General features: G+C 42.5%; 1 protein-coding gene across 1 annotated transcript in view; it reads right to left on the bottom strand.

The window, feature by feature from the left end:
* The window catches only part of AMPH (amphiphysin), a 228857-nt gene that overhangs the window by 6343 nt on the left and 197794 nt on the right, over positions 1-24720 (bottom strand). The window contains exons 17-19 of the mRNA XM_088834640.1: positions 22507-22632; positions 6754-6963; positions 3287-3532 (exon numbers count right to left, since the gene is read on the bottom strand). Of these exons, the coding sequence (XP_088690766.1) occupies positions 3287-3532; positions 6754-6963; positions 22507-22632 (582 nt within the window). The remainder of the gene's footprint in view (positions 1-3286; positions 3533-6753; positions 6964-22506; positions 22633-24720) is intronic.

Genomic DNA, 24720 nt, shown 5'->3' with positions numbered 1-24720 from the left:
GCTGATCACCGAAGAATTGATGCTTTTGAATTGTGGTGCTGGAGAAGACTCTTGAGAGTCCCTTGGACTGCAAGGAGATTCAACCAGTCCATTCTAAAGGAGATCAATCCTGGGTGTTCATTGGAAGGACTGATGCTAAAGCTGAAACTCCAATACTTTGGCCACCTCATGCGACAAGTTGACTCACTGGAAAAGACTCTGATGATGGGAAGGATTGAGGGTGGGAAGAGAAAGGGATGACAGAGAATGAGATGGCTGGATGGCATCACCGACTCGATGGACATGAGTCTGGGTGAACTCCGGGAGTTGGTAATGGACAGGGAGGCCTGGCGTGCTGTGATTCACGGGGTCGCAAAGAGTTGGACACAAGCGACTGAACTGAACTGAACTGATACTTCACAGGTAACACTGTATCATTTAAGGTATATACCATGTTAATTTAATACATTTATATATGGTAACATGATGGCCACTGTAGCACTATCTAGCACCTGAGTAAGTACATAATTATCATTTCTTTTTAGTGGTGGGGTTGAGTTCTAGTCTCTTAGCAGTTTTGATAATAATAACACAACCGTGTCATTCACCATGGATTAGATATCTAGGGCTACTTTCAGTTCAGTTCAGTCGCTCAGTCGTGTCTGACTCTCCGCAACCCCATGAATCACAGCACGCCAGGCCTCCCTGTCCATCACCACCTCCCAGAGTTCACTCAAACTCATGTCCACAGAGTCGGTGATGCCATCCAGCCATCTCATTCTCTGTCGTCCCCTTCTCCTCCCGCCCCCAATCCCTCCCAGCATCAGAGTCTTTTCTAGTGAGTCAACTCATTGCATGAGGTGGCCAAAGTATTGGAGTTTCAGCTTTAGCATCAGTCCTTCCAATGAACACCCAGGATTGATCTCCTTTAGAATGGACTGGTTGGATCTCCTTGCAGTACAAGGGACTCTCAAGAGCTACTTTACTACCAGCTTAAACATCTGTCTTAGTCCACCACCCTTCTTTCCCCCTTTTTAAAAGATTTCCTTAAATTCTGATTACAGAGAATTTTTAAGAAGCAGGAGAGAGTACTAAAATGAAGCCCCATTGTCTCATCACCCAGCCTGGATAACTACAAGGCTAGTTTTCTCTCTCCTGTGTCCCTGACCTCTTTCCCAGAGCCAAGAGTAAACAACTGGCTTTTAAACTGTATATTTTGTATACAGAAGCATAACACGAAAGAGCTGGAAGTGACTGTCTTATTGCCACATTCATTTTTTCTGATGAAAACACCAAAGCCCAGATAGTGGGTAAATGCTATTCCCCAGCTCACAATGCTACTGAGCAAAGTCAGGGAGGGACCCAGCCAGACCTGGCCTTGCTTGGCATCCCTGCCTCCTTGACTTCATGCCCTTTTCTTAAAACAGAACACAGTGGAGCACTGGCTTAGTGGCCACATGTCTAGTTTTCTCCTCCATATTAATTAATTCATCAATCTATTAAGCCCACCTATCCCCAATGGAGGTGGCAAGGTAGCAGCTACTTTCTAAGGAGCAAATAGAAGAAAAAGACAATGACTATTCTACTCAATTCCATCCCTTCAAACACACACATATTTAATAGTTTTTAAAAGACAAAGAGCTGAATTTGGAAATGCCAAGTCAAATATGCATAGTAGTATTCCAACTATAATCTTTTAGGTAGGATCATCTACCTTTAAGCTCCTGGCTTAAGCCTGGGTATTATGGGGATTCCCTGGTGGCTTAGACAGTAAAGAATCTGCCTGCAATGTGGGAGATGCAGTTTCGATCCTTAGGAAGGAAAGATCCCCTGGAGAAGGGATTGGCTACCCATTCCAGTAATCTTGCCTGGAGAATTCCATGGACAGAGGAGCCTGGTGGGCTAGTTTACGTGGTAGCAAAGAGTCGGACATAACTGAGTGACTAACACTTTTATTAAAAAGGTATTAAAGCTGGGCTTTTTCATAAGGACTCTTCCATTGATGAAGACTAAATAGTCATTTGATGGCCTCTCTGAGCAAAACCTTCTCTCCGTCATTTTTTTCCTTATCATGCTGCTGCTGCTAAGTCGCTTCAGTCGTGTCCGACTCTGTGCGACCCCATAGACGGCAGCCCACCAGGGTCTCCTGTCCCTGGGATTCTCCAGGCAAGAACACTGGAGTGGGTTGCCATTTCCTTCTCCAATGCATGGAAGTGAAAAGCGAAAGTGAAGTCGCTCAGTCATGTCCGACTCTTAGTGACCCCATGGACTGCAGCCCACCAGGCTCCCCCGTCCATGGGATTTTCCAGGCAAGAGTACTGGAGTGGGTTGCCATTGCCTTCTCCCTTCCTTATCATAGAAGCCAATTAACATATTTATTCAGTTTTAAAATATTTATGGACTCCTTACTTTGTGCCATGCAGCTGCAGCAAGGTGTTTCCTGCCCTCCAGCAAGAAGCAGATAAGCACATGGATAATTTCAAGCCCTGGGCTCTAGGGGGAGCTCGAGGGGGCACTTGGGGTGGAAGCAATCACCCTATTCACTACCAAGGGGCATATCATTTACCTTGTGGCAAACTTTCTTTAACTACCGGCTGTTAAAATACAGAAGACATGACTGTGCTTCTTGCAGCCCAGCAGCATGGAAATCTTATCATGTTATAATGTGATGTGATGTGAGGATGAAGGCAAAAGCAATACAGTAACAAAAACAATAAATACATATGGCAAAAAGAATGAAAACCAGACAACCAAGTCGCACAAAAGGGCTTCAAAGTGAAGGAAGGACAAACGGTCACCAGATTAAAACATAAGGAACGTTAAGAAAGGAGAAACACATTTCTCCGTTTTAAAAGAGACTCAGCTTTAACTGAAGCAAAACTGTAAAGCAGATCATAGAGAACTGAAAGCGTATTAAACAGTCAGTGTGGCATGTGGCACCTGAAGTGTATCCTTTTGTGTAGACAAGACCACCAAGTTTACAAGGTTTGAAACTAAACAATGAACTTTGTGTGCCAAGTCGCTTCAGTCGTGTCCAACTCTTTACAGCCCTCTGGACTGCAGCCTGCCCGGCTCCTCTGTCCATGGGATTTCCCAGGCAAGAATACTGGAATGGGGTGCCATTTCCTTCTCCAAAACAATGAACTTTGGTTAACTGCAAATCAAACTGAAACAGAGTCCTCAAGTAAGACAAGACTAAATTTAATTACACTGTGTTCTCCATCAAAGGTGACAGATTTTACTACTGTATTTTCCTGACACTGAATAAAGTAAGAAAAAAAAAGGGGGGCAAAATAAAAGTTAGAACCTTGTAGAGGAAGCCAGGAGGCACTTCCTGGAAGGCCTCACTTGCAGAGGGAGCGGAAGGTGCAGGCTGGGAGGCCCTGGCCGCCTTCTGCTCCTCCAAGGCCGGCTCTGGCATCTCACTGGTGGGGCCTGGAAGAGCCGCATCATCCGTCGCCTCCTTATACTCTGCATCCACAGTTTCTTCGTGTTCTCCCTCCCCTTCATTGTTGGAGGCAGGCTGTATGACGACAGAAGGAATAACCTTCTCCTGGGGGGAGAAAAATATGGTGGTGTGGGCAAGGGCTGGGAAAGAAGGCTTCTGTACTCTCCAGGAGTTTCCTCTAGCCCCTCCCACCCGCCGTGGTTCCACTTTCCCCATGTCTCCCATCCAGCAAACGTCTGCCCTTCCCCCAACCTTTCTGGTCTCAAACCCTTCCACCTTGCAGAAACTTCCTCCAAACATGGCCTCCTTTTTATGTCTCCTGAGACAGAAACCTTTAGTGGGACCAATTTGTGGATCCTTAACAACCAGGCAGTTAGGTAAGACTGAGGTTTCTCAGGAAGTTGGGAAGGGGACTAGCAGATTTTGGGGAGAGAGGTTAATCATGATGGGAGGAGGGGTATAATCCTGACAGGGAACGGACTCCAAGGATGCTCTCAATTTCACAGTGGTGCATTCTTGTCCCACTTAATAGTAACCCTCACTTGAAACTGACATTAAACCTCCTGTGATTGCTTTTCTCCTGGAAACCCTATTGTTAGTAAAGATCTGGCCCCTGTTTGGAGATGTCCTTTGCTTGCTGGTTATCATCAGAGCTCACACTGCAGTGATAACTTGAGCGATGACAATTCCCACCAACTGCTCTAAGTACTGTACTGTCTGGAGGAAAAGCAGAACCAAAGGATCAAGACCTGTTTTATTCTTTAACGAAGATGAGCAGGGAAGGGAATTTCACTAGCACATTGGAAGCCTGGAGATCAAGTTCTATATATCCTCAGATATCAGTGAACATAGACAGGCACCTCCATTCTTCAATTTGTGGAAAATAATACATTCTTTCAATGAGCATATTCTCATACGTACAGAAATATGCCTGGCATTGTGACAAGAAAATCTATGGGAAAATATAGAATATACGTTTGAGTTATTTCTCTAAGTAGTACCGCAGCTGGCTGTTTGAACAGGATCATTTAGCTTCAAGCTTTAAGGAACTCTGGAAAGATTTCTGGAAATTTATTATGAGTGAAATAATCAGGAAAAAGCAAAACCTCACATTAAACCAACTCTTCACTGTTTCTACTTAGAATTCAGAGCAGCAAGAACATAGGGTTTAGAAGAGCCATCCTTGCTGCGGCCTCTGGGATTGAGGCCTCACATTAGGAGTATCTGTATTTGTTGCCTTCATGTCTCTGGGGTAACTCCAACTTCATGTCATATTAATGACCCATTACCCAACACAGGGATGGGCTTTTGGTAAAAGGAGCCTAAGGGAGAGTTTAAGGCACTCAAATATGCCAAATATGAAGTCAAGTGGGCCTTAGAAAGCATCACTACGAACAAAGCTAGTGGAGGTGATGGAATTCCAGCTGAGCTATTTCAAATCCTGAAAGACGATGCTGTGAAAGTGGTGCACTCAATATGCCAGCAAAACTGGAAAACTCAGCAGTGGCCACAGGACTGGAAAAGGTCAGTTTTCATTCCAATCCCAAAGAAAGGCAATGCCAAAGAATGCTCAAACTACCGCACAGTTGCACTCATCTCACACGCTAGTAAAGTCATGCTCAAGATTCTCCAAGCCAGGCTTCAGCAGTACGTGAACTGTGAACTTCCAGATGTTCAAGCTGGTTTTCGAAAAGGCAGAGGAACCAGAGATCAAATTGCCAACATCCGCTGGAGCATTGAAAAAGCAAGAGAATTCCAGAAAAACATCTATTTCTGCTTTATTGACTATGCCAAAGCCTTTGACTGTGTGGATCACAATAAACTGTGGAAAATTCTTCAAGAGATGGGAATACCAGACCACCTGACCTGCCTCTTGAGAAACCTGTATGCAGGTCAGGAAGCAACAGTTAGAACTGGACACAGAACAACAGATTGGTTCCAAATAGGAAAAGGAGTAATCAACGTTGTATATTGTCACCCTGCTTATTTAACTTATATGCAGATTACATCATGAGGAACACTGGGCTGGAAGAAGCACAAGCTGGAATCAAGACTGTCGGGAGAAATATCAATAACCTCAAATATGCAGATGACACCACCCTTATGGCAAAAAGTGAAGAGGAACTCAAAAGCCTCTTGATGAAAGTGAAAGAGGAGAGTGAAAAAGTTGGCTTGAAGCTCAACACTCATAAAACTAAGATCATCCCATCATTTAATGGGAAATAGATGGCGAAAAAATGGAAACAGTGTCAGATTTTATTTATTGTGGGCTCCAAAATCACTGTGGATGCTGATTGCAGCCATGAAATTAAAAGACACTTACTCCTTGGAAGGAAAGTTACGACCAACCTAGACAGCATATTAAAAAGCAGAGACATTACTTTGTCAACCATGGTCCGTCTAGTCAAGGCTACAGTTTTTCCAGGGTCATGTATGGATGTGAGAGTTGGACTGTGAAGAAAGCTGATTGCTGAAGAATTGATGCTTTTGAACTGTGGTGTTGGAGAAGACTCTTGAGAGTCCCTTGGACTACAAGGAGATCCAGCCAGTCCATGCTAAAGGAGATCAGTCCTGGGTGTTCATTGGAAAGACTGATGTTGAAGCTGAAACTCCAATACTTTGGCTACCTGATGCGAAGAGCTGACTCATTTGAAAAGACCCTGACACTGGGAAAGATTTAAGGCGGGAGGAGAAGGGGGCGACAGAGGATGAGAAGGTTGGATGGCATCACCGACTCAATGGACATGAGTTTGATGCCCAAGCTCCAGGAGCTGGTGATGGACAGGGAGGCCCGGCGTGCTGCGGTCCATGGGGTTGCAAAGAGTTGGACTCAACTGAGTGATTGAACTGAACGGAACTGAATAATAAAGAGCGATAATAGTAACATGACTTAACTACTAATACTGGCTTCCCACCATGTGCCTGGCACCCGGCTGAGGACTCTGGCTATTACCTCACCTAATTCACCCAACGAGACTATTATTCTATCAAATTCTCTTCCTCCTCCCTCCCTCCCTTCACACCCTTTTCCTCGTCTGCGCTTCATTCTTTTTCTCCATCACTTAATTCCATGGTTTCCCTTGCCCCTCCCTGTGTTTCAGCCCAGTCCATCACAGCAAGGGGAGCCGTGTGGAGCCTCACGATGCTGATACAGGAGAATACTGAGATCACTCTGAGAATCAAATATGTCGTATTGGTGGAGTGGGAGACAGAAAATGGCTACAGACCATCCATTACTCCATATCCAAAAGAGGTATCACCATTACCCATCAGAGGGTTCCAGTGGCCACCATCTCCCTAGAATCTCCATTTACTAGGACATGTACCTGAGTGGCCACTGCTTCTGTTTCTTCCCGTTGAGATCTGTCACCATCTATGGCCTCTGTGGCTTCGGTGTCAGTCTTGGCCTCCTCTAAACTTGCTCCTGCTCCAGCAGGAAGAGCCGCGTTCTCTGTCTCTGCTTCCTCCACCGGGACTCCCTCGGCTGCTGGCACCAAGGTCCCAGCTGTCACGTCAGCCTCTGTTCCAGGGATGATCTGTAAACCAAACAGGTCTCAGTAAGAGTCAGACTCAGCCCTGTCATGTCTCTCCCCTCTTCTGAGGCCATCAGACTTCCAGGCTTTCTTTGTCATGTCCCGAAACCCAGTATTCAGGTACAGCAGAGTCTGCCATCTGCTCCAAGTTCTGACTCCTCTGCCTCCTGGGCCCCCAACGATGCTACATTCCTCAGCTTTGCTTGCAGGTGGGTATAGCAAATGGAATGTGAATGGAAGTGACACATGCCACTCTTGAAACACGGCTTTTAAGGTGTGCACAGTCCCCTCCACAAGTTCTTTCTAATGGCTGAAAGCAGATGATCGCAATATTGCAGAGGATATCTGAGTGACAAAAATGGAAGGGGTCCAAGCCCCATACTACCTGGATCATGGAAGAAAGCCATTGACAAGCATCCTTATCGCACAAAATCAGAATTTTATAAACTGTATTTAAAAATATAAACTTTCAAATCTTCATGGAGAAGGTCCTGTAAGCTAAATTACATTCATTAAAAAAAAAATCAAGTTTCTCAAGGAGACCTCTTGAGAATGAAGGGAGAATCATTTTTTGTCATCAAATATATATGATAATTCAAATTAAATCATACTTAGGGTCCTTTACTAGGAAACACAAAATAGAAAAAAATGAGAATCTTGTTTCTAAGGTTGGAATGGAGTCGGAAGAGCTTTAAGTAGTATGTAAAACTTGGAATAATAAAGTACAATCAGAAATTTTAGTTTTGAACAGATTGGCTATGGAGTCCAAGTCTTTACAAGACTCTCACATCAGCTCGCAGACTTGATTTGAGAGATTCGAATCAGAAAGACTGAGAAAAAAGGAGCACTGCAGATTGATTGTATATAATACACTCAGGAAGCATCTTTCAAAAACTGATCTTGCTGGCTGATATGATTAGCATTAATCATTCTTTTTCCTTATTGAATAAAGTCTACCCAGTTTGTCCTATTAAGTTAGGAAAGCTTTCATGATGCAGATACTTTAACTGTTGAACCCAGAATACTGAAAAGGGCAATGGACAGTGCCTGCTGAGCGGGCCTCAGAAATGGGAGATGGAGATTCTGAGCCACACACCTATGGTCATAGCGGGGCATTTAGAAAACCTCCTTCTGACTCAAATGTACTTTTATTTATAAAAATAACCAATTGCAATACACACTGTGTGTGTGTGTGTGTTAGTCGTTCAGTTGTGTCTGACTCTTTGCGACCCCACGGACTGTAGCCCCACCAGGCTCCTTGGTCCGTGGGTTTCTCCTGGCAAGAATACTGGAGTGGGTTGCCATTCTCCTCTCCAAATACATGCCCTACTAAACAGAAAATAGATAACCAACAAGGACCTACTGTATAGCACAGGACTATACTCAATATCTTGTAATAATATAGAAGGGAAAAGAATCTGAAAGAGAATATATATATATATAAAACTGAATCTCTTTGCTATATACCTGAAACTAACACAATCGTGAACCAACCATAGTGCAATAAAAAACAAAAATAACTAAAATTAACCTGTTGCTGAATACATTTTCTACAATATTTTACTTTAGAAATGAAAAATAATGCTAGCAGTGTAGTATTTGTTATATAAACAAGTATCACTCATATTCTTAGAAGCTATTTCCTTCTCTTAGGAGAATTTCCTATTATCAGAATTTTATATCCTATTATCTCCACAAAGCATGCAATGATTTAAAACACAGTCACTGGCCATGACATAGAATGTAGTCTTTTTCCCTACTCTGTCATTAAGTACATGAGTTCAGAAAAATAATCCTTTTACATGATACTTATTTAAAGTGCATTATAAGCACTGATAATTACTTAAGTGGGGTATGAGGTACAGGGGGATGTATATTTAGATGAATGACTGAAAATTCCCATAATAAAAAGTTAACTTAAAAATTTAAAAGAATTATATCTCTTGTTTCACATAAACATAGATCTTTTGCATATGTTATTGCTGCCACTGTTAAAAGAGTAATGCTCAGAATATAACTTAGGAGCGCATCTTAATTTCAAGAAGAGTGATAGACAAGGGCTCTTAGCTTTGCTATTGGAGAAACCAACAAGCTCTCTCCAGGATCCTAAGAAACTACACATAAACTATAGATAAACACAATGTGTATACAATGGACTTAGGAGTTCAAATGTAGAAAGCAAGTTGTGTTGTCATCATTCTAAGCTATATATATTTTCCATCTGTCTGAAAAAAATCATACCTATGGAGTGAACACCCCCCTGGTTTCAACAGTTTCGGGCCAGATAGACTCTGTATCACGCAGACAGCGTGGGTAAGCTGAGTGGTGAATACTACTACACACACAGACGTCCTATTACATATCAGAAAACAGACATTATGTTACGTTCCAGGCTGCTCCCCCAAGTGATTACACATAAAACCTTCCTTAAATACATGTTCCAACCACATACTATTAGTAATTGGATTTTACTCTTAACTGAATCGATGTATCTCCTGAAGAGAACAGATTTCTGTGAAGTATTGAATGGTGTGGCCAAAAGTAATCTTTTAACTCTATACAAATAAGATTTTAATAATGAGTCCCTGATTTATCTCTACAGCTGTATATAACTATCAGTTGGGTGTATCCGATCTTACTAGTGCAAGATATGCATGTTATCACCTTTCCTTTGCTATTAATTTTAACAAGCATCATCATCAACTGGATCTGATTTAGACCTGCGAGGGTGGCTGCAGTGACACTGGCCACCAGCAGGTGGAGACCAAGGGCTCTGTCTGACTGCTCTGATACTCTGACCTCAAAAGAGCAAAGCTTCAATATGTCACCAATTTACCTGAGCCCTGTCACAAAAAAAGGATGGAGCATGTAGAAAATCATTGATAAGAATGATGGAAAAATAAAAATCACCTAAATACTAAAAGTAACTATGATAATAAAGACAAGCTGCCAAGGAAATGGCACTTTGGCTACAGAGCATGCGTGTGTGCTGTCACCTCATTCAACTCTGACTCTTTGTGACCCCATGGACTTCAGCCCACCATGTTCCTCTGCCCATGGGACACTCCAGGCAAGAATACTGGAATGGGTTGCCATTCCCTCCTCCAGGAGATCTTCAAAACCCAGGAATCAAACCATGTCTCTTTAAGTCTCCTGTATTAGCAGGCAGGTTCTTTACCACTAGCTACCAGGGAAGCTCTTGACTACAGAGAGGAAAAGTTAAACACTTTGAATGACCTACTTTAAAAACGGAAGAAATGATCATTCTTCCAGCCTTCTCTGAGTCCATTAGAAATGAATTTCTATTTCTCTAGCTGAAATTAATCCTCTGATTTTAGAAACTTTAAGAACATTACAGGGTTTCCCTAGTGGCTCTAATGGTAAAGAATCCTCCTGCAATGTGGGCAACCTGGGTTCGATCTCTGGGTTGGGAAGATTCCCTGGAAGAGGGCATGGCAAGCCACTCCTATTCTTGCCTGGAGAATCCCCATGGACAGAGAAGCCTGGCGGGATACAGTCCATGGGGTTGCAAAGAGTCAAACATGACTGAGCGACTAAGCACAGCACAGCACTGGTGACTCAGCGGTAAAGAATCTGCCAGCAATGCAGGAGACACAGGAGACTTGAGTTTGATCCCTGGGTCAGGAAGATTGCCGGGAGGAGGGCATGGCAACCCACTCTAGTATTCTTGCCTGGAGAATTCCATGGACAGAGGAGCCTGGTGGGCTACAGTCCATAGGGTCGAAAAGAGTCTGACACAACTGAAGTGACTGAGCATGCACATATGCAGGAATATTACAGAAAGAGAGGACTGCCTCTACCTGTATTCCCTTGCATCCTTCTGCCTCTGTCCGACATTGCTCTGAAAATCAAGGATGCTGTGATCCTCATCTTATGTCTGGAAATTACCCCATAGTTTCTGCTCTTACCAAAATATTTCCAGTGCCTATTTACTGGCAGCAATAATAGATAACATAAAGATACAGTGGAAAGAATACATTTGCTCAGATTCAGTGTTTGCTCCAGATAAATCAAGAACAGATTAAAAAGGTTTTCAGGGAGAGTTATCCCTCTTTTATGATTATTTTTACGCATTCCAATTTGTTAGCTAATGTAGTTTTAGACTCTAAATTTAGTTTTTTCTAGACTCTGCTTGCTATCACAGATGTTCTACCTGCAACCACAATGACTAATGACTGCTACTGGATATTTTTTAAGTGCTTTTTGTTGTTGTTGTTGTTGCTGTTGTTTTTAAGGGAGACCAGAGGGCTGAAACGACTGAAAGTATTTCAAACCTTTGATATTCAACATTATCAATTTTTTTTCTCTTTACATTTTAAGAGAAACACTAGGACCTTATCTGCTGCCAAAATTATACTACCTTGGTATACTATCTTGGTTGGCCTAATCGATTTATGGTGGAAAACATCCAACACAAAAACAGGTTAAAATTAGGTTCTCCCTGCCTGCGGATTGTTCACTGTATCCACAAGGTCTGTGCATGACAAGCACACTATAAACAATTTGCAGATTCATCACAGAAGTCACAGAGACCCACATGGGACCTTCTCTGAGGTGAGCATTTCTCAGTTTACCATTCTGTACAGATCTTACTGCCTTTTTATCGTCTGCGTCAACAATCCTCTTGATGGAAAGCTATATGTGTTGGTATTTGTGACAGTCTTTTCAAACACCTACTGGCCTTAGCGAGATTCTCTAGAAGTAGAGTAACATGAATGCAATGCAACAATGGTACCCGTTTCCTGCAAAGCAGGGGCGCACCAGGGGTGACAGAAACTAGCCAGTCCCTCTGCTTGCTGTGCCCTTCTTAGACGCAGATCAATAAGGATGAGAATCAAGACAAGTAAGAACCCTGATCGGCTGCAGAGGAATTTGTAATCTGTGGGCTTTGTGTAACTTATTGATTTATTTATTCACTGCTTTCTTGTCAATATCTGCTCTGAACAATGCCTCAAATATATTTCTTAATGATAAGTAAAGAATGTAAGAAATATATATTTTTGAATTTCATTATACTAAAATCAGAAAGTAGCCATCTTCCTGACATTTGCTCTTGGCAGAGCCTCTGACAGTTTCAGTATATGCACATTCTGTAGCCTGTGGGGGAAACCGACATTTACTGTGACTCTACAATTTTCTAGGCACCATCCCAGGTGTTTTACATCTATTGTATATTATTCGTCCAACAGCCCTATTAGATATAGTCCCACTTTCTACACAAATCAACTCGTACTTAAGAGCTGAAGTAACTCAAGAAGTCAGTAAACTAGGATTGGGACAATCTGACTCTAAATTTTGTGTTTCTTCTCACCAACCAGCATTCAAGTAGACAATGCACCTCTCAAATTAGAGTTCCACTGTGATGCTAAGACCTGGCACCTCCACAGACCCATGACATCCTACTGTCAACTCCAAACAAGCAATGTTTGTTGAAGAATTTGAGTGTGTCTTACAGCCAATGCATTCACTTACACTCTAGGAATGCTGTCTTTAAAATGAGATTTGGGGGGGTGGGGTGGAAGAGAGGTCCAAGGCGGTGGGGTGGGGAGATATATGTATACATACAGCTGATTCATTTCAATGTACAGCAGAAACTAATGTAACATTGTAAAGCCATTATACTACATTAAAAAATAAGTAAACAAAAAGATGAGATTCATAGATTCAAAATCTATTTGCAGACAAGATCTGGGTACCTAAGCAACCATGTCATAAAACCCCTCTTATCTGATACTAATCATATGGTAAAAAGCTATTGAGAAGAGGTTGGTTAGATAGAATTTCTCCTCATTATTTTTGCCAATATTCCTGAAAATTCTATTGTTTAGAAATATATGGACAGAATGAGAAAGTGGAAAAGATCATCCTGGTTTTTTCCAGTGCATTGCAGAGTTATAACTGAAAACACACAGAAACTGGACACTTGGGCAGTCCTAGCTATGTTCACAAGTTAACCACTGATATGATTCCAAAGCTGGAATCAGAGGGCTCATCTAGGAAAGGTGGATTATCTTCACAAACAAAAGTAAATGCTGTGCATTGCACATGCACAGATGGGGATATGAGCAGGTACAGCAAGCTCCCTACATGCCCTGTATTCTCATTTTACAAGTGAGGAAATATGATGGAGGGCAAGGAGCCCTGGAGATGGAGCTGGAGACTCAAGTTTTAGTTCTGACTCTCCCACTGATAAACACTAGAGCTGGAGTGACCCCTGAGTCCCTTTGGGAAGTAACAAAGGGAGATGGATCCCACTGTGTGGATCCTGGCTGCAGGCTGCGCTTGCCTTCTTCTGGATCCAACCTGAGCTCTTGACTTGTCTGAAAATACAAGAGTCTTATGAAAATACAGGATTCCCTTAAGGATTCATCTTAAAGAAAAGCTTAAGAGGCAACTAGAGAAGAGAAAATCCTTGTCCTAAGACACAGCCTGGTGGAGAGTACCCCTTTTCACATAAACTACACTTAGAACACAGCAGTGACTTCCCTGATGGTCCAGAAGCTAAGACTCTGTGCTCCCAGTGCAGGGGGCCCAGGTTCAATCCCTGGTCAGGGAACTAGATCCCACATGCTACAACTTAAAGAGTTTACATGCTGCAACTAAGACTCGGCTCAGGCAAATAAATACTAAAAAATAACCCAAAAAAACAAAATGGCAGGTGACAATTTCCCTTCAGTACAACTATAGTATGAGGTCTGCCAGGGAACACCTCACCACCACTAGTGTTCCCTTCCTCTGCAGTACCTGGTATTACAACCTTCATTTGCTACTCTCTGCATTTTCTTTCTGGGCTTCCCTGCTGGCTCAGATGGTAAAGAATCCGCCTGCAATGCTGGAGACCCAGGTTCAATCCTGGGTTGGGAAGATTCCCTGGAGAAGGGAATGGCAACACACTTCAGGATTCTTGCCTGGAGAAATCCATGACAGAGAAGCCTGCTGCTGCTGCTGCTGCTGAGTCACTTCAGTCGTGTCCGACTCTGTGTGACCCCACAGACGGAAGCCCACCAGGCTCCCCCGTCCCTGGGATTCTCCAGGCAAGAACACTGGAGTGGGTTGCCATTTCAGGGCTTCAATCCATGAGATAGCAAAGAGTCAGACATGACTGAGTGATTAACACTTTCACGTTTCTTTCTAATAAAGGAATTTCATAGTTTCCTCCCCTCCCCGACCTTTATCTTAATCATCCCTTTCAATCTACTCTCCTAGTATGGCCTGCAGTCCCATCATAAACCTTTAGCAGCCTGGTCCCAGTGCAACTCAGCTGCTGGCAGAGGTGTTGCCATGGCAACATCTGTCCAATTTAGCTTCATACTTTCTTTATAAATTACAATCTCCTGCTGAAATACCAAAGTTAATGAATCTGGGGTTAATTTGGCCTTTAAGGTCATAGTAGATTATCCGATAATAATACATATTAAAACAAAGTTGTTTTTTTTTTTTAGGTAATTATTTTTTATTGGAGGCAAATTATTTTACAATATTATATTGGTTGGTTTTGCCATACATTGATATGGATTTGCCCCGGGTTTACATAAGTTCCCCCTCCTGAACCCCCCTCCCACCTCCCTCCTCCCTTTATCCTCCCTCTGGGTCATCCCCGCATGCCAGCCCTGAGCATCCTATAACATGCATTGACCCTGAACTAGTGATTCGTTTCACATATGACAACATACGTGTTTCAATGCCATTCTCCCAAATCATCCCACCCTCACCCTCTCCCATAGAGTCCCAAAGACTGTTCTATACATCTGTGTCTCTTCAAAGTTTTAATTAGAGATTATTTGCAATCTCTTCTTTGGGAGAAATAGAGGAAAAGTGGATTTATCTTTTTACAAGCAAAGGTAAATATTGTGTGTTGCACACTCTCAGAGGTTTTGATGTGATCAAGTATCAGTTTCAGAAGTAGCCACAAAACACAGCCTTAGTGGGAGTTGCGAAGAGCTTATTTTAGGAAAATGCCTTTACTGCACAATAAACATTTCACTCTGCCTGGCTATGGTGTCTTTGAGCATTTGCTGCCACTGCTCAAATTGCCTTCTTGTGAGTAGGTCCAGGCTCGGGTTGGCAGGAGGCCGAGACAGGGCTACCAGGCACACCCAGAGTCGAGACCAAAAAATGGAGATCTGCCAATCACCTATATGTCACCATGCTTAAAACTCCCAACCCTGACCCTGCCAGAACCATGGGCACCTACCTGGGTAGCCTAGGACCCATCCAGATGGTAATCAGGGGACTGGATCTTAAGAAAGGATGGGGAGTTGATAGTCACCCTTAGAAGACCCAACTGTCTACCTTCGGATATGACAGCCTCTGACTAGTGTAAGTAAATCATACTCCAAGCCAATTTTCACTCCATTTGCTTAGCAAATAGAAGCTATAAGACACGAATGAAGGGTACTCGTTACCATGAGAAGTTTTGGAAATTCTTCACTGTCTAATGGAATAAGCTGTAGATTTTTGAGAGCAGCAAGAGAACATATTGTGTATCAAGCACAACTTGTAGAGGAGATGAAGAAAATTGGGACAGAAAGGGAAAATGATTTCCCCAAGGCCACCTCAACAGTTAGCCACAGAGCCAATTCTCCAGACTCTTATTCAGTGATCTTTCCAATATATCACCTTAGATCCTTGCTTTGCAGCCAAAGTGGAGGATCAGGATACTCATTGCCTCAGAGAAGCTCAAGGTTGGGGCTGTATGAGCATTTCTGTTCCTTTTTCGACCCTTCAGCTTCACACCAGGAATACGTACCAAGTCTAAGGGTGGGTTGGAGAAAGTCCTGGTGTCAGCATGGAGGGATTTCAGCCCAATTGTAATCCTGTTGGCTTTAGACTGGTCTATAAATATACTTTTAAAACTTACTTTTTTGAAAAACATAGCCTCTGTGGTAGTTAAGAGAGGAGTCTCTATGAATTAAAATGTCGGGATTCACATTTCATGTCATCCTTTTCTAGGTATGTAATTTTCATTTAAACCACTTAAACTCTGTGTGTCTCAGTCTCCTTAATATGCAAAATGGGATAACGATTCCTAAAAATCATCTTTCTTGGGATTGCCGTGAGAGAAGGCATGTCAATTATTAGCATTCGATATGGTCCTGTTGACTATACCTTAACTCTCTTGGCGTCTTTAGTCATAAACTGCCTTTTACTGCAGACCACACGGAGTAAGGCAGTATTGGGGTTGCTTGAGACTCAATATTATAAATAAAAGTATACACTAAACCAGAACCAAGAAGCCATATATTCTATGATTTTATGTATGAAATATCCAGAGTAGAAAAATCCATAAAGATGGAAAGCAGACCGGCAGTTCCCGGGGTTGCGCGGGGAGGAGGGGACCATGTGCACAGGTTTTAATTTGGGGTGATGAACAGGTTTCAGAACTAGACAGATGTGGTGGTTGTACAACATTAGGAATGTACGAAAGCCACTGAAGTTTTCACTTTAAATCGATTGTTATGTGAACTGCACCTCAATAAAAAATCGATTAATTTATGTTAGGTTCATTTTAAATTGATTAATTTTATGTTACGTGAATTGTACCTCAACAGAAAAAAAAGAGTACATGCCAAAAGTAACACCTAAAAAAATCACTAGGTGCCAACTATGGACAAAGGGCTCATCGAAGATGGAAGAATAATCTGAAACCTCATGTCCATGTTCTCGTGTAATCATAACACTCTGAACAAAATAACATCACACAATCCTCACATGGGTCTTGCAAGCAAGGGCTTTGGAACATGAGACCCCAGGAAGCAGGGAAGACAGTCTGTGTATGCCAGCTTATGGTGGCTAATGAATACTTAATATCAGCCACATATGAAAACAACCAGCACTCCATTTTCAGAGATGCAAACTGACAACCACAAGTCAATCTGCTCTGTGAAGTGTGAGGCATGGGGAGTTGTCGATCATCTTGTTACCTTCATTTCAGTCCTAGCTAACTTTGTCTCTTCCCCATGACCTGGTACAATGGTAGACAGAAAGAAAGTTCTTGGCCCGACCATTGGAATCAACTTCGTGTCAATCTCTGGAACTCACCTGCCTTTGTGTTCTCTCCACTGCTCCTGAAGGAGGCTGCATGCCTCCGAATGCCCATATCTTCCTGGCAGTGAAGTTTGGAACACTTCCTATCAGTGGACCCAATAGGAAGGTCCCTAGAAGAGACAAAGTGTTCTTAGAAAGGGCAAAGAATTTTGATTGGATGCAGCTTCTTCAGGATCCAGGAGGAACTTGGCCTGGATGGGGACCCATACAAGATCGAGTCCCTTAATATCATCGTGCAGCAAACTGAAAAGGGGGCTGTTGCCTCCACATCTCTGGCTTTCCCCTTCTCAGAGTAAAGGTATCACTGACTCATGCTTATCTTGAGGGGAACCATGTATCATGAAGATGATGATAATAATATTATCCAACTCTCATTGTTTGAAGAACCTCTATGTACCAGATGTTAAACTAGGAACGTGGATTATTTCCAAGCCCTCGTAGGAAACTGTGAAGGCAACGAACACTAACCCCATTTTCCATTTGTGGCAACTGAGGCTCAGATGTCACAGGGCTCCTGGACAGCATAACAAGATAGGTGGCCCTGCTTTTGATCACAATAAACAGTTTTCTTTTCCTAGATACAAAAATTCAATTATCTGAATGGAAACAGAAAGAAAATGACCCTGTAATATCTGTATTTTAATAGCTTTGCCTGTAGTCTCATTCAGAAGCAGACTATAGTGTCAATCAATCAACAAATCAATGACTCAGAATTTACTGGGCATACATTATACACCCAGATCTCTGCTGGGTGCCTGGGACACTAAAGACACAGCTATTTGTTTAGCCTGAGGGGTACTGAGAATGTAGTTAGCTGCTATAGGAGTGCAGTCAAACTCAGAGAAAATAACCATTCCTGTGATTTTATTTTTCTAAGAAAAGTAAAGAGGTAAATCCATCTCCAAGGCATGCATACACACACAGAAACACACAAATTAGTCTGTTTGTGTGTGTGTGTTAGTTGCTCAGTTGGGTCCGACTGTTCACGACCCCATGGACCATAGCCCACCAGGCTCCTCTGTCTATGGGATTCCCCAGCCACAAAGAGTGGAGTGGGTTGCCATGCCCTTCTCCAGGGGATCTTCCCAACTCAGGCACAGAACCCCGATCTCCTGCATTACAGGCAGATTCTTTACCATCTGAGCCACCAGGGAAATATATATAATTATATATGTAAGGCATACTTCAGAGTAAGTACCTTGCATCTGAACATAATTCTATAATAATGAAGAGCAGAGAAGAAATCAGCCTCATCTGGTTTCCTCTGGTCCTCAGTGTCTTCCTAACAGATCCAAGCTCACAGGTAGAGACACAGTGGAAGTCTGAGCTCCCAAGTTCACACAGCTGCTGCTAAGTCACTTTAGTCGTGTCCGACTCTGTGTGACCCCATAGACGGCAGCCCACCAGGCTTCCCCGCCCCTGGGATTCTCCAGGCAAAACACTGGAGTGGGTTGCCATTTCCTTCTCCAATGCATGAAAGTGAAAGTGAAGCCGCTCAGTCGTATCCGACTCCTAGCGACTGCAGCCTACCAGGCTCCTCCGTCCAAGGGATTTTCCAGGCAAGAGTACTGGAGTGGGTTGCCATTTCCTTCTCCATCACGCAGCACAAGGAGAAAACTCAATGCTGTTTCCCACCCACATGCTCATCACAGTAGGATGCCTTGAGCGCTGTACAACGTCAGCCTCCTCTCTCACCACTCGATGTGAACTAGGATGATTGGAGCCACAGCTGCTGCCTGCAAAACCATATCCCCCAGGACCAGAACAGAGACTCACATCTAGAGAGGCTCAAATATGCCTACCAGCTGAATGAAGGGGGAAAACTAGCATATGCCTTCTACACACACAGACAGAACTATTCCCTGGAAAGATGAAGTTCATGGTATATCTATCTATATCTATCTATCCATCTATATTTGTTGGTTTAAATTGGCCTTGACAAGTCAGCTTAAGTTTGGTGAAATATTTAAAGAAACAAAACACAACAAAATCAAAAGTAGTCAGTGTTTCACCTTCCAGGATTCTAAAATTATTCTAAATATTTTAAAAATATCTATCTTGATTTTTTCCCATTTATTTGTTTTGGAAACAATGCTAAACCCCAAACTCAATTACACTGCATTATTTCTTGAAAACTAATAGGGAAAAAAGACAATGGTCCACTTCACGTTGTTTGAGCAAACTATAGGATCAGACAGAAATTTAGAGAAAGAAGGGGTTCTCTGCAAGAAAATGAAATAAATATAGGCAAAAATCATCTTTATTTTTTAACCTATTTCTCTAATATATATCTAAACAAATATTGGTTTTCTTTCCTAAAGAAAAGTTTCAGTACTTATATAACATGGAAACATCTAGAGAAGAGGTAGCAAGTGTTGGTTTTTAAAACGCATCCTGCAGAGACAGCAGTAAAATTTGGTGCTTTTGGTGCTGCAGGGAAATACTAAAGGCAATATTAGCTGTTCAGGGAATAAAAACAACAAATAAAAATGTGATAAACCTCTCTTGAGAGCCCAGGGTTTCTTCATGAACCACTGCTCAAATTGCCTGTTTTCCAAATTACATTTGCTTCTTTTTCAACAAAACCACCACAAATTTCACCTCATATGAAATGCATTCTGTCAAGACTAGAAATAATAACCATCTGGTGACACTGTGGTAGCAAAAATGATGACCTTGAAAGGTCACGTCAACCCCATCCTGACTGATGACAGCCACAGCCAGTCTGCTTAATGAGAGCTTGGGACACTGTGGATTTTCATATCTTTACTAAATATCACACATCTAACAACCGAAGAGACCTTCCTTTAGAAAAAAAACCCCTAATACTATCTTGATTATCACTAAGAGAAAGAAGCTATAAACCTGTTAGAGAACACAAATACATTCTGTCTGAGGTTATTTGCTTAAGTAGAAGGGAGAACTTGGGGAAGAACTGACTTCATCCAAGTATGTTCATTCTAAACACATGAAAAGGATCCACTTTTGACGGGCATTAAGCAAACTGAACTGCTGTGAGCTGCCCTCTCTTACTATTATGTTTTAGTTCATTTTAAGGGTGGAGAAATAACCGCTTGAAGTCTATTTCACAAGGAATCTAAATTTCTATTCTTTAAAGTTCAAATGAGGTTTAGGAGACAAGTATTTTCAGAATGAAGAATTCTTTCAAATATCTCTTCACTCAGCATGAGGGAAACCAGGTTTAGTAATGGTTGATGCTTGTACCATGCAGCTTATTAAGTATTTTTAACATTATCCTTGATTTCAAAGCTCACCAATCTTTTGCAAATCTTGATAAATGTAGTATGTATAATAAAGAAAGTACTTGATAATTGATACCTACTCAGATTGTTCACTGGACAACCAATAAACTTAGAATTTGAGAAAACAACAGTCCACGGGGTCACAACAGTCCATGGGGTCACAAGAGTCAGACACGACTTAGCAACTAAACCACCACCACTCAGTTCCTTGGTTGTGTCTGACTCTTTGCAACCCCATGGACTGTAGCCCGCCAGGCTCCTTTGTCCATGAGATTTTCTGGGCAAGAGTACTGGAGTGGGTTGCCATTTCCTACTCCAGGGAATCTTCCTGACCCAGGGATTGAACCCATGTCTCTTGAGTCTCCTGCATTGGCAGGCTGATTCTCTACCCCTGAGTCACCTGGGAAGCCTTCCTTTTGTTATTTAAATCACCCTAATTAGGTGCAGAGATCACAATCTGACACCAAATGAAAAAGTTCAATCTGCACTGAGTTACTAAGATCACCTGTGAATCTGGGGATGAAAGTTGAGAAAACTCTCCACTGGAGCATGGTGTCTTAGCACTTCCCAGTCTACAGTCTGTGCAAGCAGCCCTCCTAGGAGGGACTCAGTCTACCAGAAAGAGAACATTTCTCATTCTCTTTACAGGATTTGGCCCAACTCGGTACCTCTACATGGAAAATATGACCATTTTTCTTGAATCATTCTTAATTTATATTTGCATCACTATCCTGCCCTATTATTTATTTTTCTATTCTATTAATAAATGATAAATTAGACAGATGACCTACCTTTTCATGGCAAAATAACAGAGGGCACCAACAGCAAAAATATAACTTTCATTCCTCTAGTTAACTCGTCTGCTGCTGCTGCTGCTAAGTCGCTTCAGTCGTATCCAACTCTGTGCGACCCCACAGATGACAGCCGACCAGGCTCCGCCATCCCTGGGATTCTCCAGGCAAGAACACTGGAGTGGGTTGCCATTTCTGTCTCCAGTGTGTGAAAATGAAAGTGAAGTTGCTCAGTTGTGTCCGACTAGCAGCGACCCCATGGACTGCAGCCCACCAGGCTCCTCTGTCCATGCGATTTTCTAGGCAAGAGTACTGGAGTGGCTTACCATTGCCTTCTCCAAGTTATCTCGTCTAGGCAATGTTATTTTGGAAACTGGGAGATTGGTTCTCCTCTCTGTACAGATTACGTGAAGGCTGTAGTATTTACTAAATGGTACTCTGATTAAATGGAGAAGGAAATGGCAGCCCACTCCAGTATTCTTGCCTGGAGAATCCCAAGGACAGAGGAGCCTAGTGGGCTGCCGTCTATGGGGTCACACAGAGTCAGACACGACTGAAGCGACTTAGCAGCAGCAGCAGCGCTCCGATTAAATTCTTGGGAGATGCTTTAACTGCATTTCATAAATAAACTCTTTTTACTCTCCATGGGTATTCTGGATTATATTTTCTTTGGTATCATTCTACACTTCCAAGTATGTTAAATGATGCAATTCAGTATGGTGCGTATAGAGCCCATTCCACTTTAGGATGTGGTGTGGTACACAGCTGCAACGAGCAAGGTGAGAGGTTTCCAGGCAGACAGACGAGTCTCCACCTCTGCACAAAACAGATCCTTAATCTCCCTCATATTATTATAGCCAGTACCAGACTTGATTTGAGCAAACGGTTGTACACATAGGAATCCTTGTAGATTCAATGATTTTTAACGTGGGATTTCAGTCCTCATGGGGCCTAAACCAACCTACAAGACTAATACTGTAAGAAATCAATATGGAGACATAAACAACAAAGTGATTACCCTTCTGCTTATCATCTGCAGGTTGGTCTCTAATGGAAGCTCCATCATCAGCCATCACAGGTGGGGCAAGCACTAACAAGTCTGGTTATTTGTGAGTTATTACCACCTATTTACCATGAGTGGGAGAGTAGCAGAAAGAGTCAAGGTACCCTTTATTGAGAACCAAGCCTGTGGCAACATGACAGTGTTAGATCAGGTCTCTGGATCTCTTCCTTTATTTAAAAAAAAAAATAAGAGAATGAATTTCACTGTCAAAGGAATAAAGGCCATTTGAACTCAGAAAGCCGTGACAGGTATGGAAGTGATGTGGCCCAAGTGAAACAGGAACGAGAATTAAGAAATGGGATGAGATGAGCACAGCAGTGGTGGGGAGGTGGGCGGAGGGTGGGAGGGAGGTGGCGCTCACCGCTGCCCCCTCCTCTGGCTCCTCAGCCCGGATGTCCAGTCCAAGGTCCAGCCCAGTGGCAGGTGGAATAGCAGCAGGGGGCTCCTCAGCTTTCGGCTCTGTGGGTGGAGCCTGTTCAGATTCAGCCTTTGATGGTTTGTTTGGGGGGTCAGAGGAAAAAGATTCAACATGTGAACAAATAACATTATGGAATACTGGACAATTAACGATTTTCTTCATCATCCTATAGGTAATTAGCTTCATTAAATGTGTGCTGGAAAAAAAAAATCCAGATTAGGCATGATGGTTCTTTACAGAACTGAAAATGTCTAGGAATAAACATATTAAGTTTCACAATACCGTCACTGTGATATCCTTTGAAGTTGGGCAAAGACTTACCATTTTGGTGACTCGTTGCACTTGCTTTCAACATTCTGAGTATTCGCTTTTTGGGACATTGATACAGTACTCTGCACTATGGAGCAGAGACAGAAAAGATCATAGGAGCTCCCTCCTTTGGAAATTGGAAGGAGTAAGGAAGAATTCAAGGAGAACACAGTTCTGGGAACTGCCCGCTCTGCTGATGTGCACTGCAGCCAAAAACCTGCGGGCTCATCCTAATGACTCAGATCAAAATGCATTAATGCATATGAATGGTCACTATGGAGTGACTGTGCCACTGCCCGGCTAGCAGGGACAGACTCAGCCGCGCGGCAAGGAGCCACCACAATTATAGATACCTTGCCCTTGTACATTGCTGTTCAGTCCCTATATTTCACTTCTCCTTCCAACAAAATCCTTAGTCATCAGTCATTTTCACATGATAAACTAATCCTGTAAGGAACTACTGAGCAGTATTCTCTTTGATATCAATTAGACTCCTGTGCCGGAGAAGGCAATGGCACCCCACTCCAGTACTCTTGCCTGGAAAATCCCATGGTCAGAGGAGCGTGGAAGGCTGCAGTCCATGGGGTCACTGAGGGTCGGACACGACTGAAGTGACTTAGCAGCAGCAGCAGCAGACTCCTGTGCAGACCAGAGTGAAATCTTTTCTTCCTACTAAGACCTCTACCCACAGACACCCTCCTGATTCCAATTATATGCTGAATCAAGCCTCTGGAATCTCTTAGCTCCAGACTTTTTCAGTTTTAAAGTTAGCAAGATTAAATAATAATTGGCTATGAAAAACAGCACAGCCAATCAATGCATGTTGCCGTGGCTACTGAAACTATTTCCTCTCTTTTGATTTATAGATTAATGTACAGATGGCCATTGGAAGGTATTTTAAGATCCTTTTCCATCAGAGTGTTTAAACTACAAGAAAGTTTAAAAGTGTTTTCCTAGCAGAGTAAGGCGTCTCCAATAAATATTACCTTTAGAGGAATCAGAGATCTCTGTCAAACATTTGCCATAAGAAATCAAAAGCCATCTCTCTCCCATATGTAGACTGAAATGGGTGCACAGGATAGGTTCCATAGGGAAGTGATGAAGAGGTTATGCTGAGATAATAGAAAATAATGAATAGCCTGCTGTTGGATAAATATGCAAACTATTTCTCTTCTGCTGCCACCAAATCCTCCATTGCAACCCATGCCAAGGTCACATCACCCCTTTCTTGAAAGGGCAAAATAAAAATAAAAGGATACTTAGGTAGATAAATGTACAGAGATCTGATATTTTTATGGGCTTTTATAACCTTTAAAGGGTGATCTGACACAAGTTTTAAGAAAGAATGAGATAAAATTCACTCTAATCTACTCTCAGGAGTTCTTTATGGGAAAAGATTTCACTTGTATTGTTCAAAAGGAATTATCTTCATAATAGAACAAGTTTTCATTGCAGCTAAGAAATACTATAAGCTCTCAAAGTACGCTTGAGTCATTTTGGATGTCAAGGTGACTTGCTATGAGAGGATGATATCAAATGACCTACAACAACAAGGATAGGAAGGGTAATTTGACAAAGACAAAGAAACCCATGGGCAGATGGCTGCCCCACTGTGAGCTGAGTCTGCAATGGGGGATGAGGAGCCAAGGAAGTCTCAAAACACCTATCAAATAAATTTATCTGTTTACATTAAGATTAAAAAACAACTCAAAACCAATCACTGCTACTGCTAAGTCACTTCAGTCGTGTCCGACTCTGTGCGACCCCATAGACGGAAGCCCACCAGGCTCCCCTGTCCCTGGGATTCTCCAGGCAAGAACACTGGAGTGGGTTGCCATTTCCTTCTCC

This window comes from Moschus berezovskii, chromosome 3, assembly GCF_049115385.1.
Source record: "Moschus berezovskii isolate FMDL1 chromosome 3, NW_MosBer_1.0, whole genome shotgun sequence".
Classification (NCBI taxonomy): Eukaryota; Metazoa; Chordata; class Mammalia; order Artiodactyla; family Moschidae; genus Moschus; species Moschus berezovskii.
The sequence above is the reverse complement of the archived record's forward strand: the minus strand, read 5'-3'. Positions and strand labels throughout refer to the sequence as shown.